The sequence below is a fragment of the Taudactylus pleione genome, unplaced genomic scaffold (assembly GCF_031769625.1).
Source record: "Taudactylus pleione unplaced genomic scaffold, aTauple2 ptg000335l, whole genome shotgun sequence".
Classification (NCBI taxonomy): Eukaryota; Metazoa; Chordata; class Amphibia; order Anura; family Myobatrachidae; genus Taudactylus; species Taudactylus pleione.
In genome coordinates, this window is record NW_028284736.1 from 637,827 (window position 1) to 658,013 (window position 20,187).

At 43.4% G+C, this 20,187-nt stretch overlaps 1 protein-coding gene across 6 annotated transcripts in view; it reads right to left on the reverse strand.

Annotated features, from left to right (window-relative positions):
- AKAP9 (A-kinase anchoring protein 9) overlaps positions 1 to 20,187 on the reverse strand; it is a 254,911-nt gene that overhangs the window by 42,493 nt on the left and 192,231 nt on the right. For 4 of the 6 annotated variants that reach the window (XM_088443860.1, XM_088443863.1, XM_088443859.1 and 1 more), the window contains 13 exons: positions 19,204 to 19,242; positions 17,935 to 18,167; positions 17,325 to 17,444; positions 16,034 to 16,210; positions 13,308 to 13,412; positions 12,886 to 13,038; positions 10,261 to 10,434; positions 6,587 to 9,640; positions 4,901 to 5,038; positions 2,904 to 3,416; positions 2,269 to 2,332; positions 1,206 to 1,312; positions 927 to 1,115 (listed from right to left, as the gene is read on the reverse strand). In XM_088443860.1, the coding sequence (XP_088299986.1) occupies positions 927 to 1,115; positions 1,206 to 1,312; positions 2,269 to 2,332; positions 2,904 to 3,416; positions 4,901 to 5,038; positions 6,587 to 9,640; positions 10,261 to 10,434; positions 12,886 to 13,038; positions 13,308 to 13,412; positions 16,034 to 16,210; positions 17,325 to 17,444; positions 17,935 to 18,167; positions 19,204 to 19,242 (5,066 nt within the window). The remainder of the gene's footprint in view (positions 1 to 926; positions 1,116 to 1,205; positions 1,313 to 2,268; positions 2,333 to 2,903; positions 3,417 to 4,900; positions 5,039 to 6,586; positions 9,641 to 10,260; positions 10,435 to 12,885; positions 13,039 to 13,307; positions 13,413 to 16,033; positions 16,211 to 17,324; positions 17,445 to 17,934; positions 18,168 to 19,203; positions 19,243 to 20,187) is intronic. The other 2 variants (XM_088443864.1, XM_088443861.1) reach the window with 1 other exon arrangement.

Below are 20,187 nucleotides of genomic sequence, written 5' to 3' on the forward strand. Positions count from 1 at the left end.
TAATCGAAAAATAAATAATATATATATATATATACTTTGATTTTAGATTTAGGTTATAGGTCTTTGTTCTTTATTGTTGTTTGTCCTGCACTAACATTTTTTTTTCCATATTGATCATCATGATCAGCATCCTTGTTACTGTAATTCCTTTAAAATAGCACACTCTCTGTTCACAGCAACATTAGACTTAAGACACGGAATGCACAAACTGATGTTTTGCACTAGGTTACCCACCACACACTACCGCCCACTACCCTGCGGCTGACACTGGGAAGCGCGCGTCATTCCGACAGCGTCACAAGCCGAGCATCATCACGTGCACAGTGATGCTCCGGCCGCACGGTATACGAGCCATATGAACAAGCAAGGTGGTCATGATAAGCAACAGCTTCTAAATAGAAACTTGTTCAGTTATGGGAGATAACGCTAGCAACAGCTTCTAAATAGAAACTTGTTCAGTAATGGGAGATAACGTTAGCAACAGCTTCTAAATAGAAACTTGTTCAGTAATGGGAGATAACGCTAGCAACAGCTTCTAAATAGAAACTTGTTCAGTAATGGGAGATAACGCTAGCAACAGCTTCTAAATAGAAACTTGTTCAGTAATGGGAGATAACGCTAGCAACAGCATCTAAATAGTAACTTGTTCAGTTATGGGAGATAACGCTAGCAACAGCTTCTAAATAGAAACTTGTTCAGTAATGGGAGATAACGCTAGCAACAGATTCTAAATAGAAACTTATTCAGTTATGGGAGATAACGCTGGCAACAGCTTCTAAATAGAAACTTATTCAGTTATGGGAGATAACGCTAGCAACAGCTTCTAAATAGAAACTTATTCAGTTATGGGAGATAACGCTAGCAACAGCTTCTAAATAGAAACTGACAGCAGACTTCGGCCACTGGTCGCTGTTGTGTATACCAACCTCAGACTCCTTGTGAACCTGTATTTTGCTGATCAAGGCTTTCAGGGAACCAATGGTCTCTAGCAACGCTTTCCTTTCCTGATGCCAGGACTGTGTATTCACAGGGAAAGATGCCTCTTTATCGGGGCTGGCGGCTTCAGTCAGCGACAAAACTTGCATTCCCTCCTGATGGACGGCCCTTAACAAGTCCTGGAACCAAAGTTTACAATGCTATTTAGTAAAAGCGCTAGATACACGGAATCCAGCATAAGAACATTTGCTTTCCCCTCATGTCTGTACCTTGATCTGGCTCGGAATGAACTCTGCTGGAATGCTGCCCTCTGCTGTCAGCCCTGGGAGCTGCTCAAAGCTCTGTACATCGTATGTCCCCTGGCTCCAATCACACTCTGTCCCCACAGACAACCCCCAAAAAATAATGTGAACAAACAATTTAAAAAATACGTAAAAATACAGAAAACAGCAGCAATTGATCCCTACAGAATTACAGCCGGGATTTAGTAACGTAGAACTTTAGCCTAAACATGATAATTCTTAAGTCTGCTAATTATTTTGCTTGTTTAAAGACGTTTCAATATATTACACTGTCCAATTTTTCCTCATTCAGTAAAATTAATTTTGTAAGAACATCAGGTCCATATATATAACTTTTCTATCTATTATGATAAACTAAGGGAAGTTGCTCAGTAGTTACTCTTCTAGATACACTCACCTTGTCCCCACTAAGGCATCACATTGCTAGTGTCACACAGTGTACTGACTACACCCAATGATACTGTAATCTATGCAATTTGCTATATTAGTGCACATTAAGGTTTGCTTACCTCCAGTTCTGACATACCCTCACCCAGTCATGGGAAATACAACAAATAGCAATCCTGCCACATGGACTGAAGGCGGGCAAACCCGAGAACATGATCTATACCAGACTGCACCTAGTACAATAAGTTTATGCCACTCCTAAAACAAACAATTGTCCCTGTGCTCTCTCCGTCTGGGAAAAGTGTATATAAAACAGTAGGAGCAGTAAGCAAATGCCCTGACGTGGCCTTTTATTTGTTCTCTCCCATACAGCTTCCTTCATAGGTCATTGATCCCCGGCTTCACAAGGCTGAGGAACTGAAGGAGTAAATGCCTGGGAGAGAGCGTAGCCTGACACCGCAGCATATTACTCATACAGATTTCTATTCTTGCTACCTGGGCAAGGAGCCATAGCACTAAGATATATAACACGTCACATGTATTGTAATCACTGCACAAGGCATCATGCTGACAGTTTCACTAATAACAGCTTTTCTTTTTAAATGTGCATTTAACCATTTATTCTGCAGGATGTTGATCTCACCACTAGAGGCAGCGTCTGTGAAGTGAAACGATGTAGACAGAGCAGAATCTGGCACACCACCTGCCTGAAAGCAACAGAGAAATAAAGGCACAAACTTAAAATATATATATATATATATATATATATATATATATATACACACACAATAAAAGTTAAGTCTATATAATTCAACCTCATTTGTTCTCTCTCACTTCCGGGAGTTACAGAAAAAGTGTGGACCTCTGCCTCAGGGAAAGAGTGTTACTATACTAACTGTACAATAAATAGGAGGGTCGAATATATTTGAACTAAAAACAACAAAAGTAATTTAGAGGCAATAACTTTAATAACAGCTAAGTATATTGGAAATCACTACTAACGTTGCAGGCTTCGAAGCCCCTTTATTTGGAGATTACAAATGAGACCATATAACCTGACTGACAGATATTGGGGAGATGTTTCAACCCTTCTAAAGAGAGAAGTGGACAAACGGAGAAGTTTCCAATAGCAACCAATCAGCTTCTAGCTAGCATTTACCAAGTACATTCTATAGAATAATAGGCAGAAGGTGATTGGTTACTATGGGTAACAACAATCTGTATTCCTATGAATGTGATGCAGTAAATTAATATATATTTCTCTTCAATAAATCTTACTGAGGTTTTCAAGGCTTCAATCATGGCTTTCAAAGCGTCACACTCCTCAGTAAGAGCCTGTACTGTGGCGTACTGATCTCTCCTCAAAGAGTCCGCCTCATTAATGTGCCTGGCCTCCATGTCCAGTATCTCCGCCGCGTGGAGCTCCTGCATCTGGCCAATTTTATCGGTGTAGCGCTCCATTAATTCGGCTACTTCGTCGGAGCTGCTGCTCGGCTGTTCGTCCCCCAGTTCATTCTGCACCCCTATGTGTTTCTGGTGAACACGGGAGGTCTGGTTGCTGTTGTTCACACTTGAGACCTTATCGGTCTGCGATGATGATGATATCTTGTCGGGGGAAGCCCAGTCTGGGCTTCTAGCACTGTCGGTGGAGTCCGCAGCAGAAGTGCTTTGCTGTTGCAGTTGCAGTAGTTCCTTTTGCATGTAAAATGCCAACTTCTCCTCAGCGTGGGCAAAACACTTCTTCAATTCTCGGAGGTCTTCTTCAAGGTGGACTAAACAGGATTCTTTTACCTATTGAAATGGTAAATTTTGGTCACTTTTAAGGCAAAGTAGGTTTCACCAGCAGTTTCTAACCTACAGTTAAAATAGGATAAAAGTTGCATTATCACCTTGGCTGCCCGTCGCCCTGGCCCTGTTTGCTATGCCGTTCAACTGTTTTACTCATTGTTCCTCCACTTTAGTCATACTTTGATTCTCTAAGCTACATTCTACACTTCCTTTTTATTTCTTTGGGTACTCTCATTGGGTCGGTGATTTAGGAGATCTCTGCGCTGATTCAACAAAAGCAGATGCCCTATAAACTTACTCACACCCTAGGACGATCAGAGGGTACGCTCACTCTTTGTATAACTGCATGTCACACAAAGAGCAGCAGCTGCCTCCTTGTTATGTCTGTAATTGGGGCAGCTTTATTAAAAAATAAAAATTGGCGATACCTCTACACGCTACCATATTTTTGGCAGAAGCTATTTGTCTTTATATATAGCCAATAACTATTTTTGTATAGCAACCTACATAACTATTACATGATACATTAGACCAACCTTTCTGCATCTTTTTCAATACCATCTATTGATCCGCTCTAATTGGTATATAAATTGTTTTTGTGGCTATAGGCTGATATTGTTTAGCAGACATACCAATCACCTATACTACTAACCTATACCACAGTATGCTCAGCAGAACCATTTATTTGTATTGATTTATTGCCGGTATTGATGGACGGCAATACATATTGTACCATTAGTGGATGCTATCACCATATTTTGAAAAACTATATATAATATATGTAGTTATGTGTTGGAGGTAAGAAGTAGTGAGTGCTAAAGAGACCACATATTGGTCTATTAGAAGACTATACTAGGTAACTCTATTTAAGCAATTACCAGGTACTACATATTTTCTTTTTACGGAACATATACAGAGAGTTGCCTAATTACTTGAACATGACTGCTGCCTATACTACTGAGTATTAGCACTCAGTAATACCATACTATTTATTATTCATATATTCGCTGTATTATCGTTTGATGCTACTTTATGTGTTGTACGTTGTTTAATGTTAAGATCATTTTAACATACATAACAAAAGTTATATTATAATATTTTGTCTAAGAGTGCCCCCAGTAAAGATGAGAGTTCCTTTTCTTCCTTTGTCTTTTTAACTTTAACATATGTACTCTCAGGGGAGCACCTCCACATTTGTTTATTTATAATAGTAATTTCCTCTGCAATTGTGAATAACTATAGCATTATTACATATAAATTGATACACATTTCGGATCTGTTCCAAGCCACCTGTGCTCGGATCTCCCAGTTTTTCCCTGATTTCCCTGCTCTGCATACAGTAGTGTAACTGGCTGGCATGGTGCCGCCATAGAACTGGTGACACTATGACATGTGATAATGCCTCATTACAGACACTGTTTGATGAAACGGCTTGTTGTACTCTCACTGACCACTATTATACTTTTTATTTTAAAATGTTCCCCCACCATCAGCTCCTGTTTAAGTGTTTCTGTCATCTCTCTGTAATGATTTAGTTCTTCTTTGGTTGCTCTTCCTTCTGCTTCGATAAATTGAACCTTGTGCTCCAGATCAATCACAGTACGATCAGATTCATCGTCATTTCCCTGCAAATACGTACAAATATTATAGCGTCAGTGCCAAAGAAAATAATATATACATATACGCAGGATGGGTAAGGGATTGCCGGCGGTCAGAATCCTGATACCGGCATCCCGATCCGGGTTACAAAGCTGACGCCTAAAGGTAACTACTTCTAACCTTCCTCCCCACACCCTAAATCTAACCTCCCCCCATCCCCCGTAAACCTATCCTTCCCCCTAGTGCCTAATCCTCCCCCTAACCCCAGTACTTACCTTCGGGATCCCGACGGTCAGCATCCCGGCACCGGAATTCTGACTGCTGGAATCCCAGCGGTCGGGATTCTGACCGTATTCACATATACGCAGAGTCACTTCTATGTCTCAATGGTTCAGAGTTCTAACTGCTAAATACGAGGGTGCTTCAATAAATAAGGTAAGACCACCTCTCATTGCGTAAATTTATTCAACTCGTACATATACGTATAATCAATAGTATGGCCTTGGTATAGATTATTTTTCCCCATACTTGTCTAAGCATTTGTTCCAATGGTACACCAAGGCAACTATGCCGGCGTAGAAGAAATCAGTGTCAAGTGCCTGAAGCCAATACATGGCGGCTTGCTGAACTTCACTGTCAGTTGCAAATCACCTTCCACCCAGGTGCTTTTTCAATAGTCCAAAGAGATGGAAATCACTCGGTTCCAAGTCAGGGCTGTAGGGTGGATGGTCCAAGTACCTACCAATGAGTGCGGTTTGCTGAGTGTGGCCTGACGTTATCAAAAGTTCCTATTAGTTCGGAATTTATCGGGTCTCAGAAAAAGGCAAAACGTCATCTTTCATGGACAAACATCATCTTTCATGGACTTTTGTCCAGGAATGATGTTTGTCCATGAAAGATGGCGTTTTGCCTCTTTCTGAGACTCGATTTTTGGCGGGAAAAAATAAATAAATAAATAAATCAGAATTTGTCGGGAAAATCCGAACTAATCTGAGCCTGCACATCCCATACATATATATATATATTCCCTTAAACGAAGGAAACTTTCAAGAGTCCCTGCAAACTGTACCTAATAGCAGCTAATATGTCCCATGAAAGTGTGAAGTGGGACCCAAGGTTCTTACAGAAGGTAACTGCTTGCTCACTAATTGCCAGGTACTTTTGCCACCTATTTATCTCATTTCAATATTCCTGCGCCCGCATAATTAAATCTAAATTTTTTGTATTGTTGCACAAAACTAGGGCTGCTTCTCTGATCTTAATGAGAAACCCCCTTTGCACTCTGTGCAACACCTACTACCAGATGGTGCAAACTTCTGAACTTCTGCAAACTCTGGATTTGCTCCACAAACCCATGAGTGCACGTGGCAACCAAATTTTGGCCTGTAGTTCGGCCATTTTGAACTTTGTAAATGACCTACTATGTGTAATGCTTGTGGCGCCAGAGACCAATACAGGAAGCACACACACACAATAAGGCCTAGGATTTATTTTCTCTGTGCTGTAGAAGATCTGTGTAACAATTCTGTATTTATTGCTTTTATTAGTATGTAATCCGATTCACTACACCTTACCTGTGATACTGCAGAATCTACATTTTTCATATGACTTCGTGCCCAGTCCAAATCCTGCTTCCCCTCAGTGCTGTCCAAGACTTGTTGCAGTTGGTAGAGTTGGCGTTCTTTCTCAGCAACCTGTTGGTTTGCGATGTTGACCTGATCCCGTTCTACTTCCAACTCGTCATGGAGGTCAGACAGCTGCTTCTCCAGCTCAAGCAGTCTCAAAGTCAGTACAGGCTCATCTGGCACTGCTTTCTCCTCCTTGGAGTGTTCAGAAACAATGGCCGGCAACACTGTGGATTCTTTCTCCTGTATGCAGGACCTATCGCCTTCATGCATCTGTTTGGTGTGCACTTGAAAGGCTTTCAGTTGGGCTTCACTCACAAGAGCTGCAGCCACTTTTTCCCTGAGTGTGTCCTCCATGGCCAACATAATCTGACCATGCTGATCACTTTCCACCTTTAACTGATCTTTGAGAGTCTCGATTTCTTCTAAATACAGCAAAATTTCCAGTTCTCTCTCTTTAATAACTTTACGAAGTTCCTCCAACTGAGATTCCATGCTGTCTATTGTGTTCTGCATGCTCTCTTGGACAGATGGAAGTAAAAGTTGGGTTTCACTCTTATCTCTTAATAATTTGTCTACACCGTCATCAAGGACAGTACTCTGTGTGACATGTCTCATATCTCTGCTAGATCTGCTTTGACCAGCGTCCTGTGCAAAAATAGTCCTCTGTATCTGTTCTGGCTCTTCTTTAAAACACCTGATCCCTGTTTTGGCCTCCAATGTTTTGGCAAGAACTGCTGTATCACCATTCATCTGCTGGGGTAACTTCTCTGGCTTCTGAGCTATAAGCTGGTGTGCGCTACTTTCTGATTTCTCTACAAAGGACATCTGCTCGGCCTCATCCAATTTGCCGTAAAGAGTTTCAATCACACCATTCAGCCGCTCGATCTCCTTCATTTGCTGGTTGAGCAGGTTTTGTTGGTGCACATATTGCAGCAACTCTGAATCCTTCACCTGAACCTCTTTGTGAAGTTCTTGTAACTGTGACTCCATATTGTGGATAGCAGCTTGGGTGGTGTCCTCCAGAGATGTAAACATAGCTCGACTTGCTAAGAGCACGGAGGTCTTATCGATCAATGCTTGATCCAGATCGGTTGCCTTCAGTCCTCCTTTGGCAGTTCCACGGTCACTGGATGCGTTTTGTTCCGTTGCGCTGATGTGTTTTTGAGACTCTCTCAGTTTTTCACACTCTTCTTTTAAAAGAGTTAGCTCTATTCTAGCCTCCTCAAGCTCTGACTTTGCTTGCATGGCCTCACCACCATCTAATTCTGCTTTCTGTACCAAAAGCGCCTCCTTTTCTATTATTACTCCTTCATGGCTTGAATCACTTTCTCTATCCTTTGTCTCAACCTCAGAATCCACTGAGACTTTCCGCTCTACTTCTGAGAAATCCTGCTGGAGTGCCCGGATCACCTCATTCAGCCTCTCAACCTCCGCTGTTTGCTGGATGAGCAAGTCTTTCTGGTTCACATACTGCAGCAATTCAGAATCCTTCAGCTGGATGACGTTTTGAAGGTCTTCCAACTGTAACTCCATATTCCGTAAAGTCTTTAACTTGGTCTCCTCCATCGCTCGGACCATAGCTTCACTTACTAATGTCTGAGCAGTCTCTTCAAGCAAGGTTTCTTTGAGATCGGTCACCAGAAGTCCTTCTTTAGCAGTTCGATGTTTTCTGCCCTCACTTACGTTTATAACTTTCTGAGCCTCTCTCAGTTTTTCCAGCTCTTCTTTCAACAGTGTCAGCTCTATTTTTGTCTCCTCAAGCTCAGCCTTAGCTCGTACTCCTTGCTCATCACACCCCTCTGCCTCCTGCAGCAATAACTCGTTGATTGTTATTGAGGTTTGGTTTTCTCCATCCTTTGTCTTGACATTAGGATCCACCAAGGCTTTTTGTTCTACTTCTGCCAAATCCTGCTGTAAAGTTCTAATCATGTCATTCAGCCGCTCCCTCTCTTGGTTTTCAAGCAGGTGTGTGGAGCTTGCAAGTTGCAGCAGTTGAGAGTCCTTCTCTTGGACAGTTTTCTGGAGGTCTTGAAACTGAATCTCCAGATGATGTATTGTGCTCTCGGAGGCTTCTTGCACAGATGCCAGGAGGGCTTCAATTGCTAAGTGCTGGGCGGTTTTCTCTCTCAAAGCCTCCGTCAACTTCTCTGTGCTAATTGCGTAACATGTATCAATGTCGTCCTCCGAATTGATTGCAGCCACCTTGCTAATTGCACTGTTTTCTGAAGAATTCCTGATGTTTTCCAGCTCTCTCTCTAATTGCTCTAGTTCGGTGTTTGTTGACTCCAGCTCACTCTTCAAGAGCGTCACATCCGTGTCATTTATTTCAATTCTTGGAATTATTAATTTTTCTCTGCTTGCAGAATTAAACTGGTGTTTAGCACGGTCAACTTCACAGATTTTATGGTCTTTGTCTGCTAGTTCCAGCTGAAGCCTCCCAATTGTCTCATTCAACTCTTGTATCACCTGAGTCTGTTCTTTCAGCGTCATAACCTGGTCATAATACTCCTTCAGAGATGAATCTTTTTCTTCAATAGCCTTGTGTAGCTGCTGCAACTGAGACTCCATGTCCTGCATAGCAATGCGCATATCTTCCTGCAAAGGTACAGACACTTGGCTGGACGGACTTGATACCTCATTCTCCTTTTTACTACTGGACACGTTCTCAACCTCCGCTACTGTAGTGTTCATTACTTTTTTGGCACCAAGATTTTGTTCCTCCGTTTTTGACAGAGTGGCATGGCTTTGTCCAGCCAATGGCTGCAAGAGGTCCTTCCTGTAAGCCATGTCCGCAAACTGGTGCTGCCCGTCCTCTGCACTGGCCACGTCCACAGGCACTTTTTGCTCTATACGAGACAACTCCTCTTGTAGCTTCTCTATTACATCATTGAGCTTTTCAACCTCCTCCTCGCTGTTCTTCTTCAAACGTTCCTGGTCACTTTTCAAGCATTTAACCTGGCTCTTGTACTCCTTCAGTTGTTCATTTTTCTCCTCAATCACCTAAAAAAAAATAAAAAATCAGGAAAAAATATTTAATAGTTGCACCTATGACACTAAGATTAATGGAAGTTTTCTTACAAAACAAAATGCCACTCTCTAAGAGCATTGCAGTAAAGATGGTAGAAGGAATCAGTTAAATGAGGCTGGCAGAATCTGCAGCAAACTTTGGGGTGTTCCTCTCATGGGTTGAGGTGAGAACCGTGTCTCATATGTCAACATCCTAGGGTCTCAGACTCCCAACTTGCCTTTCTCATCCTGAGAGGACTAAGGAAGTAGTCTCCTTCTCCTCTAACCGGGCAAGTCACAGGGAGCATTCAGTGACCAAAGAGATGAGCGTCTCAAAACTTTTGTGCAAACAAAAACTGGGTACACACCTATACAATCCTCGGCCCAATATCGGGTGAGCGGGCCGACAATTGCATAGGTGTGTACGCAGGACCGTTAGCCGAAAAACGGCTTACAACGCTCCTGCAACGGTCGGGATAGGGAGGTCGCATCTTATGTGCGGTTTAATATTGATTGGTGCGACCTCCCAGTGACGTCACGAGTTCATTAAGCGGTTTTATCCCCAGCTCAGAGTCATAGGTATAGGAAGCTGAGTATTTGCAGATAGAAATTACCTTGCGGTACGTTGCAGCCTCAAGTTGCGCCTGTGATATTACCATCTGCTCGTTGAGTAGAGCGATTTCCTGGTCTTTCGATAGCAATATTTCCTCCACCTTTTCTGATTGGCAATGAGGCAGCTTTGGAGAGTTGCTCTCTTGATGATCATGTTGGGTGTTTTCCATTCCTTCCTTATATGTGTCAATCAAAACAGACATTTAGTGCGTGTGAGTTGCCCGCTGTGCGCCTATCACATTATTCATGTTACTCCACCATGGATGAGATGTCATCAGCATTTTGCTATGGTATCCCTGCTCACACTCCAGAGGACATAATGGTAGGTTAAAAGGCTTCTCATGAAACTAGCCCTAGTGTGGTGTTATAGGGAATATAGGGGTCTAGTTACTAAGCAGTGTTATGGTGCGTACACACTGGGCGATAAAGTGGACGACTGAACGATAACGATATCTTTATCGTTCAGTCGTCCACTTTATCGTCCATTTTTAACCCCAAAAAGATGAACGATGGACGATGACGACGACGCGCGTTCCCGCGGGTCGTTCGTCATCATCGTTCATCGGGCTGACATGCAGGCCAACCTGACGATCTCGTCAGGTTGCTGCATGTCAGGGAATGGGGGAGAGAGCCCGACGCTGAACGATATCGTTAATGATATCGTTCAGCGGCTGTGCTCAATGTTATGAATGACATTGAGCACAGCCTGCCGGGGACAACACTACACGATATCGCTCAGGGAGCATATCGTGTAGTGTGTACCCACCATTAGGAGACAGAGTGAAAAGTGATAAGAAAGTGATAAGGTACCAGCCAATCAGCTCCCAACTGTCATTTTTCAAACACAGCCTGTGAGATGACAGTTGGGAGCGGATTGTGATAAGGTGCCAGCTAATCCGCTCCCAACTGTCATCTCACAGGCTGTTTGAAAAATGACAGTTGGGAGCTGATTGGCTGGTACCTTATCACAGACTTATCACTTTTCACTCTGTCTCCTAACACTGCTTAGTAACTAGACCCCATAGATTGTAAACTCCACTGTGGCAGGGAACTTGTAAAACGTGTTCAATTCAACTAGGCTCACTATTAAATTACCGTCTATAGGCAGACTGCCCCATCACCTTAGTGGGTAAAATCAGTACATTTTGTTTGCACGACTACCCAGAAGTAAAAAGGACAACCTGACTAAATTAAGTATTTAAAAATATACTAAATGGCACATTTAATGAACTGTGTGATTTTGCAATCCCTGCCCCCTTCCCCTCAATGAGATGTAGTTATGTCCCTAGCTGTGGGGATGCCAGTGCTGAAATCCTGACACCGGTCAGAATCCCGGCACCAGCATCCTGATCGCTGACAACCTGACAGTAAGTATTGGGGTTAGGGGGAAGGTTAGGCACTATGTGAGGGTTAGGGTTAGGCTGTGGGGAGGGAGAGTTAGGTTTACTGGTAGGGTTAGTATACTTACGTGGTTGTATCTGGATTGTAACCCAGTCGGGATGTCGGCGTTGGGATTCTGAGTGCCGGGATTCCGTACCTAACCCCCCCCCCCCCCTCACTGGGTTGCATAAAATTGGATTTTTCAAAAAAATAAATAAAAAACGGATTTGCTTTAAATCAGATTTTTTTGGGATATAAATAGGATTTTTATTAAAAAATTTTTTTTAAAGTAAACGTTTAAAATTTTTAAATGTTTATTTTAAAAAAAATTTATGAAAAATCCTAGTTAAATCAAATAAATCCTAAATCCGTTTTTGATTTTTTTTTTTTTTTACAAGAAAATCCAATTTTATGCAACCTTGCCCCCTCAACATGGCACCATATGTATTTTAAATCAATATAGTTTTTTTTTTAAATGAATAAGCACAGTCCTGCCCTGATTTAGACTTTTTTTGCGATTTGGAGGAAATGATAGAGATGCAAAATATCTGCACAGTCTCATATCTGGACCCAAAATGTAATCACAAGTTGCATCAATATGACTTTCTTTTATAATACAGGTTGAGTCTCCCATATCCAAATATTCCGAAATACAGAATATTCCGAAATACAGAATTTTTTTGGTATGACCGAGATAATGAAATCTTTGATTGTTGATGGTTCAATGTACACAAACTATGTCTAAGGCTCAACTTATTACAAATAATGTATAAAATTACCTACAGGCTGTTGTATAGGGTGTATATGAAACATAAATGAATTTCATTTCTGTACACAAACTTTGTTTGAGCCACAAAATTATTGAAAATATTGTATAAAATGACCTGCAGGCTGTGTGTATAAGGTGTATATAACACATACATGCATTCTGTGTGTATATTTGGGTCCCATTCCCAATATATTTCATTATTAAATGCAAATATTCCAAAATACAGAATATTCCATTATCCAAAATACCCCTGGTCCAAAGCATTTTGGATATGGGAGACTCAACCAGTACTTTGATATTATATTTCTTCGGTCTCAAGTTCTTGTCACTAATGACTTGTACATTAGCATTATCGGCAAGGTGTATTTATATGGGGAGAGGTGGGGGAGAAGCCAGGGACAACGAAACATTCCAGACAAATTATTTTTTTTTTTGTACCCTAACCCCACGTGGAGACACAAGCCTAACGACATCTCACCTTTAGAACTTTATTCACTTGCTCCAGTTCTTGCAGCCGGGTGGCGGACTCTTTTCTCTGGATCTCTAGTTGCATATGGAGTTGCTGAACCTCCTCATTCTTATTCTCCAGCTCCTCCCTGAACTGCTCCAGCTGCTCCACCAGGTTTGTGATCTGGAAACCCAGGAGGTGGAATCAAAGTGGTAATGAGAGATTTCTCGTGATCTATCACCCAGAACTTTAATTATTCCATGAATCCTATCCGAGGCTCATCATTTTACGTCTCGAGAGTGAGAAACATAGAGCTGGGACATCTCCTTTATTACACGGTACTATAATAGCAAAAGGTTTGCCTGGTCTACCAAAAAGTATGAGAAACCATTTAGTCAAATCAATATGTGATGTATTAATTGGCAATTCAGACTTAATACAGAAAATGTCACCTCTTTTTCTTTTCTGTCTATTGCTTCCCGCTCCACCTGGAGCTGTGCTTCTAGAGGCATTTCTCCCTTTACTCCAATGACGATGGAGGTTCTTCTCTCCTCCACCTACGTAATAACATTCACAATCAGAGTTATTGCATAGCCACAGTATGAGTATTCATTCATACAAGCCTGAAGCAGTGCCTAATGCTGGCCATACACTAGCGCGTTGCGACTCATCTTACGATTTCCTTTGAACTCCCCCGGCAGCTCCCTGGCAGTCCCGACCGCACAATTTGGTGCTTTTTTCACACACGATCTGCATCCGATTACGATAGATAATATGGGCTGCACATCTGATCATACGATAAGATTTAAGAGCGTGGCTGGAGAGCGTGCATCGGATCGTATCCTACCTAAATACTACACGATTTCCACACAATGCATCGTACGATGCGTCTGGAATCGTGCAATCGGCCCGAAATTGCGCTAGTGTTTGGCCAGCATAAGTGAAATGTCCACTTTTAGACATTCTCCAACTGCCACTCAACAAAGGGCAGGACAATTCATGCAGTGTTTACCATTACTGCCTCACAACACTGAGGTCTTGGGTTCGATTCCCACCAAGGCCCTGTGTGTGTAGTGTTTGCATGCTCTTCCCGAGCTTGCATGGCTTTCCTCCAGGTACTGTTTTCCTCCCACAATCCAAAAACATACTGGTAGGATTGGATTCTGACAAAACATTACCCCCCTCCCCAATGTGTGTAAGTAAATGAGATAGGGAATATAGATTACATCAGCTCTTGTCCAATGGGGCAGGGACTGATGCAAGTGACTGAATAGCCTCTATAAATAGTCGCAGAACACATATACATAAATATTTGTATAATTATAATAACATTAATAAACAAACATGACGGTTGGACCATATCATTTGTCTGGCTGCATCTCGGAAATGTTCCATTCTGATTTATGGAGTTGGAAACTGCAGATTGCATGCTTATGTGCAGCTTAGGTGCAGTGATCTGCAGCAGTCTGCATGCGTAAAAGCCTAGAGCTTAGATGGTCTAGTAATAACACTCCCAGAATCTGCAGTATATCTGCCCATTAGGTGAAAAAGAAGCTGCAAGTGCAACTTACCCAAGATCTCAAGGAAGCGATAATGAGAATAAAAACTGTCCATCCCGTGTCTTTGTGAAATAGTCAGTGCCCTTAATGTGTAGCAGTCATGTAGTTATAAACATTATAACACTGACAATACAGTGTGAGTAAAAGAATAATTACAATGTGTAGCTAGTAAAACACATACCATTGTTGTGAAAAAGCAACTGTGATCTTCTGTGTCACTAATGAAACATGCAATATATAAATTATCTACTGAGGCCGTGACACGGACGTCATGTACTGACAGAACTGAACCAGTGTGCTGCGAGCTGGCAGCTTGGTGAGGTCACAGGATGCTACTCAGGAGCAAGGAGGTGGCCAACGGCAAGCAGGTATTTAAAAAGGAGAAAATAGGAGGAACTAGACATGTGTCACATACAGTAAAAGCAGGGGTATATTTAACCATGCGCTGTGAGTTCTATTATTACTTTAATGAGCAGTTGTGTGTAGGTGGCAGGTACGCGCCTTATCCACGGACTAAGAATAAGGTCTCAGTAGTGCTCCCCTGGTAGTCTGTTATAAACATCGCAGATTGTGCCAAACACTTATAATCTGCATTTTAAATGCAAAATGTTAGGGACAGAGGGGGTCATTCAGACCCGCTCGCGAGGGAAGTTCGCTCGCAAGCGGGTCGATGTTGTGCGCATGCGCGAGACCCGGCGAGCGACGAGAAATACGTCGCTCGGGGTCTCGCACCAAAGGGGGCGTGCTGTCGATGGGAACGCCTACCGTCTGAGTCCGGCCCCACTGACATCAGTAATTATGTCAGTGGGAGTGATTTTGGCTCTGATAGAGCCAAAATCACTCCTGGGCTTGCGGCAACAAGACCCTACCGCAGGGTCTCGTAGCAAGCCCGATGGTCGCGATGGTCTTTGACCATCGCGACCATCATCATGGACGCTCGCATAAGCTGTGGGTGGTAACCCACAGCTATGCGAGCGTCCATGAGGACGCTCCAAAAACAGGTAGGAGGGCCCTGATTCAGAACGAGCGCTCTGGTCAGAGCGTTCAGCTCTGAATCAGGCCCAGAGAGCCATGGTAACCAAGTTACCAGGATGCACTGTGCATGAGATTGTGATGCGATTTTTGGGGGGGGCGCTCATGCCTTATCGCTCGTGTCGCGCCCAAATATAAACCCATCTAAAGTCCCGGTTAGCGCAGCCAAACAGCAGTTTTGGAGAGCAAATATTTCTGCTCACCACCTCAGTAGAGTGCAAGCAGAAACGCGTGCGCCCGCGGCTATTCACACGGGAGCGGAGCAGCAACTGAATTGCTCCGTCATGCGCCCATTAGTTACAGCCACGGGTAAGAATTGAGTCGCCCCCTTAAAGTCCATCGGTCCTCCCGTACTTGTTTCTATTCCTTTAACCCACGTTTAAAGTGACTGTGTGAGAAGAGCAGCCCAGTAATACAGGTAAAGCATTGTAGAGAGAAAGGGGCTAAACTGATGCAACAGTAAACATCTCGCCAGCAGATCACTGTAAGTGGTTTCTTCTGATGCCATAGAATCTATGCCATGTTCAAGGTATATGGAAACACGTTACAGAGCGTCATTTGGAGGAGAGTGACATGCATCCCTTTACCTTCTGCAGACTGTCCGCACTGATAATCAGAGCCTGCTCCAGCTCCCGGATCCTGCACTCCAGCTTCTCGATTTCCTCGTTCCTCTCCAGCACGTCCCGCTGCAGCTGCTCTTTGCACAGCAGAAGCTCGCTGCACTTGTCGGTCTTCTCTTTCAGGCTGCTCTCCAGCTTTTCCACCTGCCAAGGACAGAGATAACCAAACTCTAAACAAAAACATTTAAAGAGCATTTTAAGACAACATGATAACAAGGGGTCTTATTCAGAGGTGGGCGCAGATGAGGCTGCGTTTTCATGTGAATGCTGAAGCCGATTCTGATCATACCGAGACGCCCACTTGCAGCGACGCTAATCCGTCGGTCACACCATAGAACCTTGCACCAGCCAACCAAATCCTCCGCCAGAACAGGTTGCCCTGTGTCTGCGCTATTGCATCTTTAGGTGCAGACAGGCCCACGTCTGGCTAGCCACCCCCGTTACCACCGAGAAATGCTCACTGAAAGCCATAACGCTTGCATTAAAATTCACTCCGCGTTTAGCGGCGGTAGCCATCGTTACACAATGCGCAGTGCGACTCTGGCGCAGAGGCAGTACTTCCAACATCGCCATCTGCATGCATGTCAGCACTGCAGGCCCTAAGTGTTTGCTGGAACATAGAGATAATTCTAGGGAGAACATCCCTTTCCTTACACAGAGAGAACTCAGGCGTCTTGTTCATCGAATAAATCTTCATGCCAAGGCAGCCTAGGAGTTGAATGCTGCATGTGGGAATACTACAAAGACTTCATGGGAGTCATTTATAAAAAAAAATCGCATTTCCAAGGTTATTGCCCAAGATCGCATTGCAGGATGCGATTTTACCGGTGGCATGTACTAACTGGCACCCGCAGGGACAGGGGCACCGGAATGAGCCTGCTCCTGCGATGTGCTCTGAGTGCTGCCGGGGATCCTGCGCATGCGTAGTCCTGCTGACCACCATTGCCGAGGAGGGCTCAGGCGGACCCCTCCGCCAGCCAAATCTGCGATGCGTAGCCCATTCCAGTTCACATCTTGCTGCATGTTACTGAAAAGTAGTAAATGTACACCCAGGAGAATTTGTTGCGATTCACAGTCATCTGCAGGCCCTCACCCAACTGAGGTGGTTAAAAACACAAATATTTCTATTTCAAGAGAGGGGCAGATGGAAACTAAAAGTTGGGATCTTACTAAGCGGGGAGAGAGATTTGGAAGCATCCCTGCTAATTGTTACGTTACAATGCACACATATCAGGAGGCTGGTTTCACTGTATCCTACCTCATTACTCTGATGATCGCTAACAGGTTGATGTCTTTGTGGCGTTTTAAGCTGCTGCTCAAGTTTCTGGATTTCCTGCTGAAACACATCTCTCTCGTGTTCCCGATCCACCGCCTGCTCCTGCGGCCCAATGACAAGCAGACAGTGAGTAGGAGAATACGTACACGTCATCATGTTTTGTCACAGACACGTTTTAATAAGAAAGTCATGTCTGAAACATACAAAGTCAAAAATGATGCTCGTTGTGTTGAAGGAGTTTTACCATTCCTCTTTATAACAAAAGTAGGCAGCTGGTGGCACTCAAGCTGCCGTGGAACTACATATCCTAGCATGCTCTTCCAAGGTTTTGTCGTGTAGTTCCACAGCAGCTGGAGTGCCATGTTTCCTACTCCTGACCTAGCCACTAGGTGGCGCTGTTCCGTCATTTCGTATAATCACCGATCCATTAAAATTACCCCCCCACCACCATCGCCACTAACCAGCAGGGCACGCGCCCATTTTTTAGCAAAACATTATTATTTTTTTCTTTGAAACTAAGGGAAAAATATATATACTTGTAAAAGAGTCCCAGTATCAGGTTACAGCATCTGGCCTTTGCTCATCCACTTACATCCAAGAACCTGCGTGTCTTCTCCAGCTGTTTCTCCAGGGAGACGTTCTTCTGGCGGAGATCCACCAGATCAGCGTTCTTCTCCTGTTCCAGCTCTGTGTAACGATTCACCTGCTCTTCCAGCTCAACCTCCAGCACTTTCACTTGCTTGTGGAGGTCCCCCGAGTCCTTCTCCGCCTGACGCTGGACCTCGATCTTCTCCTTAAAGAGCTTCTCGGTCTCTTCTAGAAGCTCTGTTAAGGGAGGTCACACAGATCTCATCAGTTACTACTCAGGGAGGGGAGGATTTCCAATCACAGGGGTTCAACAAACCATACGCTCACGTTAAGAAAAATATTGGATCGGACTGACATATGGGAATAATCTGGGAGCACAACTTAGCATGTTGCGTTATTTTCGAGCGAGTTTTAGTTGACTTGGGCAATATGGTCTCCTCTAGGGAGCAGTGCATGTGGTTACTATAGAACCACGCAAGTGTTACATTCCAGGGTCACAATGCACAATATACACACCCATATCTATAGTGGTATTGTTTTTTGAAGTAGATTTTAGGAACTTACAAAACATCTTCCAATATGTCAATATACCAAACCCAAGGTTTTTCCCAACCATGTTGAAAGGCAGGACACGTGCGCCCCGTGCACCGGGTGCAACGTAGTACTTTTCACGGTTTGGAGTTTGTAGCAAACTGCAAACCTTCACCGGGTGCTGTTACCAGGGAGAGAGAACCGTCACAAAGATGATTAACGTGAAATAGACAATGAAAAGAAAATCACCAGGTATCGAAATGAAATTTTTTTTTATTGCCATTTCAGCAGGCCCTGCCTATTTACCATCATCTTACGGAAGGGCTTGACAGTGATCGTGGAATGTTCAGTGATCCCCAAAATAAATTAATTAGAAAATAAAATCAAATGATATCTGAGGTTTTGGAACAGATTTCTGAATTGTGAGTGACAGAGGTATGAAAGTCACTGGGTAGCTGATAATGGTTGATGGATAAGATGATGGTTATTGCATGTGAATGGATGGCAGATGTTAATATTGATCAGAGATTAACCCCTTGCTAGCGAAAGGGGGCCTGTAGCACCACAAAAGAAGTGGTTTAGTGGAAGAAGTTAGAAGCTGGTCATTTAGCAGTGGCAAGCGAGTATTGGTTAGTGCAAGGTATCAGAGTGCAGAAGCCCAAAAAGCCATAGGATTAATTCATTCCCAATCTGCGCCATTAAACACCCGATTAAAGTCTGGCCATGCGGGATACAAACACACCTTCTTTGGGAGCTGCAACGACTGCAGCTTCTACTAAGCCTGGGAGAATAGAGAACAAAACAAAGGCTGTGTAATTGACATGCTATCTACAGTTCTTCTGCAATGTGACAATACTGGAGAGGAGACAGAGTAGCACAGGGGGGGGGGGGGGGGATAGGAGGTGAATTATGACAGGAGTAATGTGGTGACTGGTTAACTAACCATATAATGTATGCAACGCACAGATCCAGATAAATCGCCTGCCAGGTGATGGCATCATAGCATCACCACGTCCCGAGGCTGTACTGACCTGATACCGCTTGTATCCCTAGCTTTACCTGGAACTGTCACATTGACGTCTTACCTGTACAGGAGGATGAGCATGGGGGAACTGCTCATGCTATAACAATATGTTATACCCCAAAAACAAATAAAACTTTACTTTAAAATAAATAAACCACATAGAGGAGAGAAGACTGAAGCCTTAAATTATTAATGAGCTTAGACAGGATGTAGGGGGGAAAAGGAGTTTATATTCAATTAGACACCAGTAATCATTAAAAATAACTACAAACCTTGGTTCAACTGGGAAGGTATCTGCTAACTAGCCTGTTATGAAAGCTAATCTTTCAGCTGGAGCAACCCAGAGTCTCTTCAACACCTGCCCCAGGCTGTACATCAGCACCCTCTGCTGGCCTATAGAGCAGGTGTAGAACAGAGTCTGGTGTGGGGGGTGGAGAGAAGGAGCTCTCCACCCCCACAGCATGGTGATTAGCATACTAGTCTGCCTGATTAGCATGCTAGTCATTCTACGTGCAGCACCTTGGCCAATGGTAGGGAACATTTTATTTTCAACATTAAGATTATATAAAGACAGAATTAGACTGCACAAATGTCATCATTCAACACACCAATAAGCTCCTGATTCTGAGTGGGACGCAAAGTGTCTGTATGCTGGATGCAATATATCCGTCTGTAACAGGCATCCCATCCCCGTAGCACGTC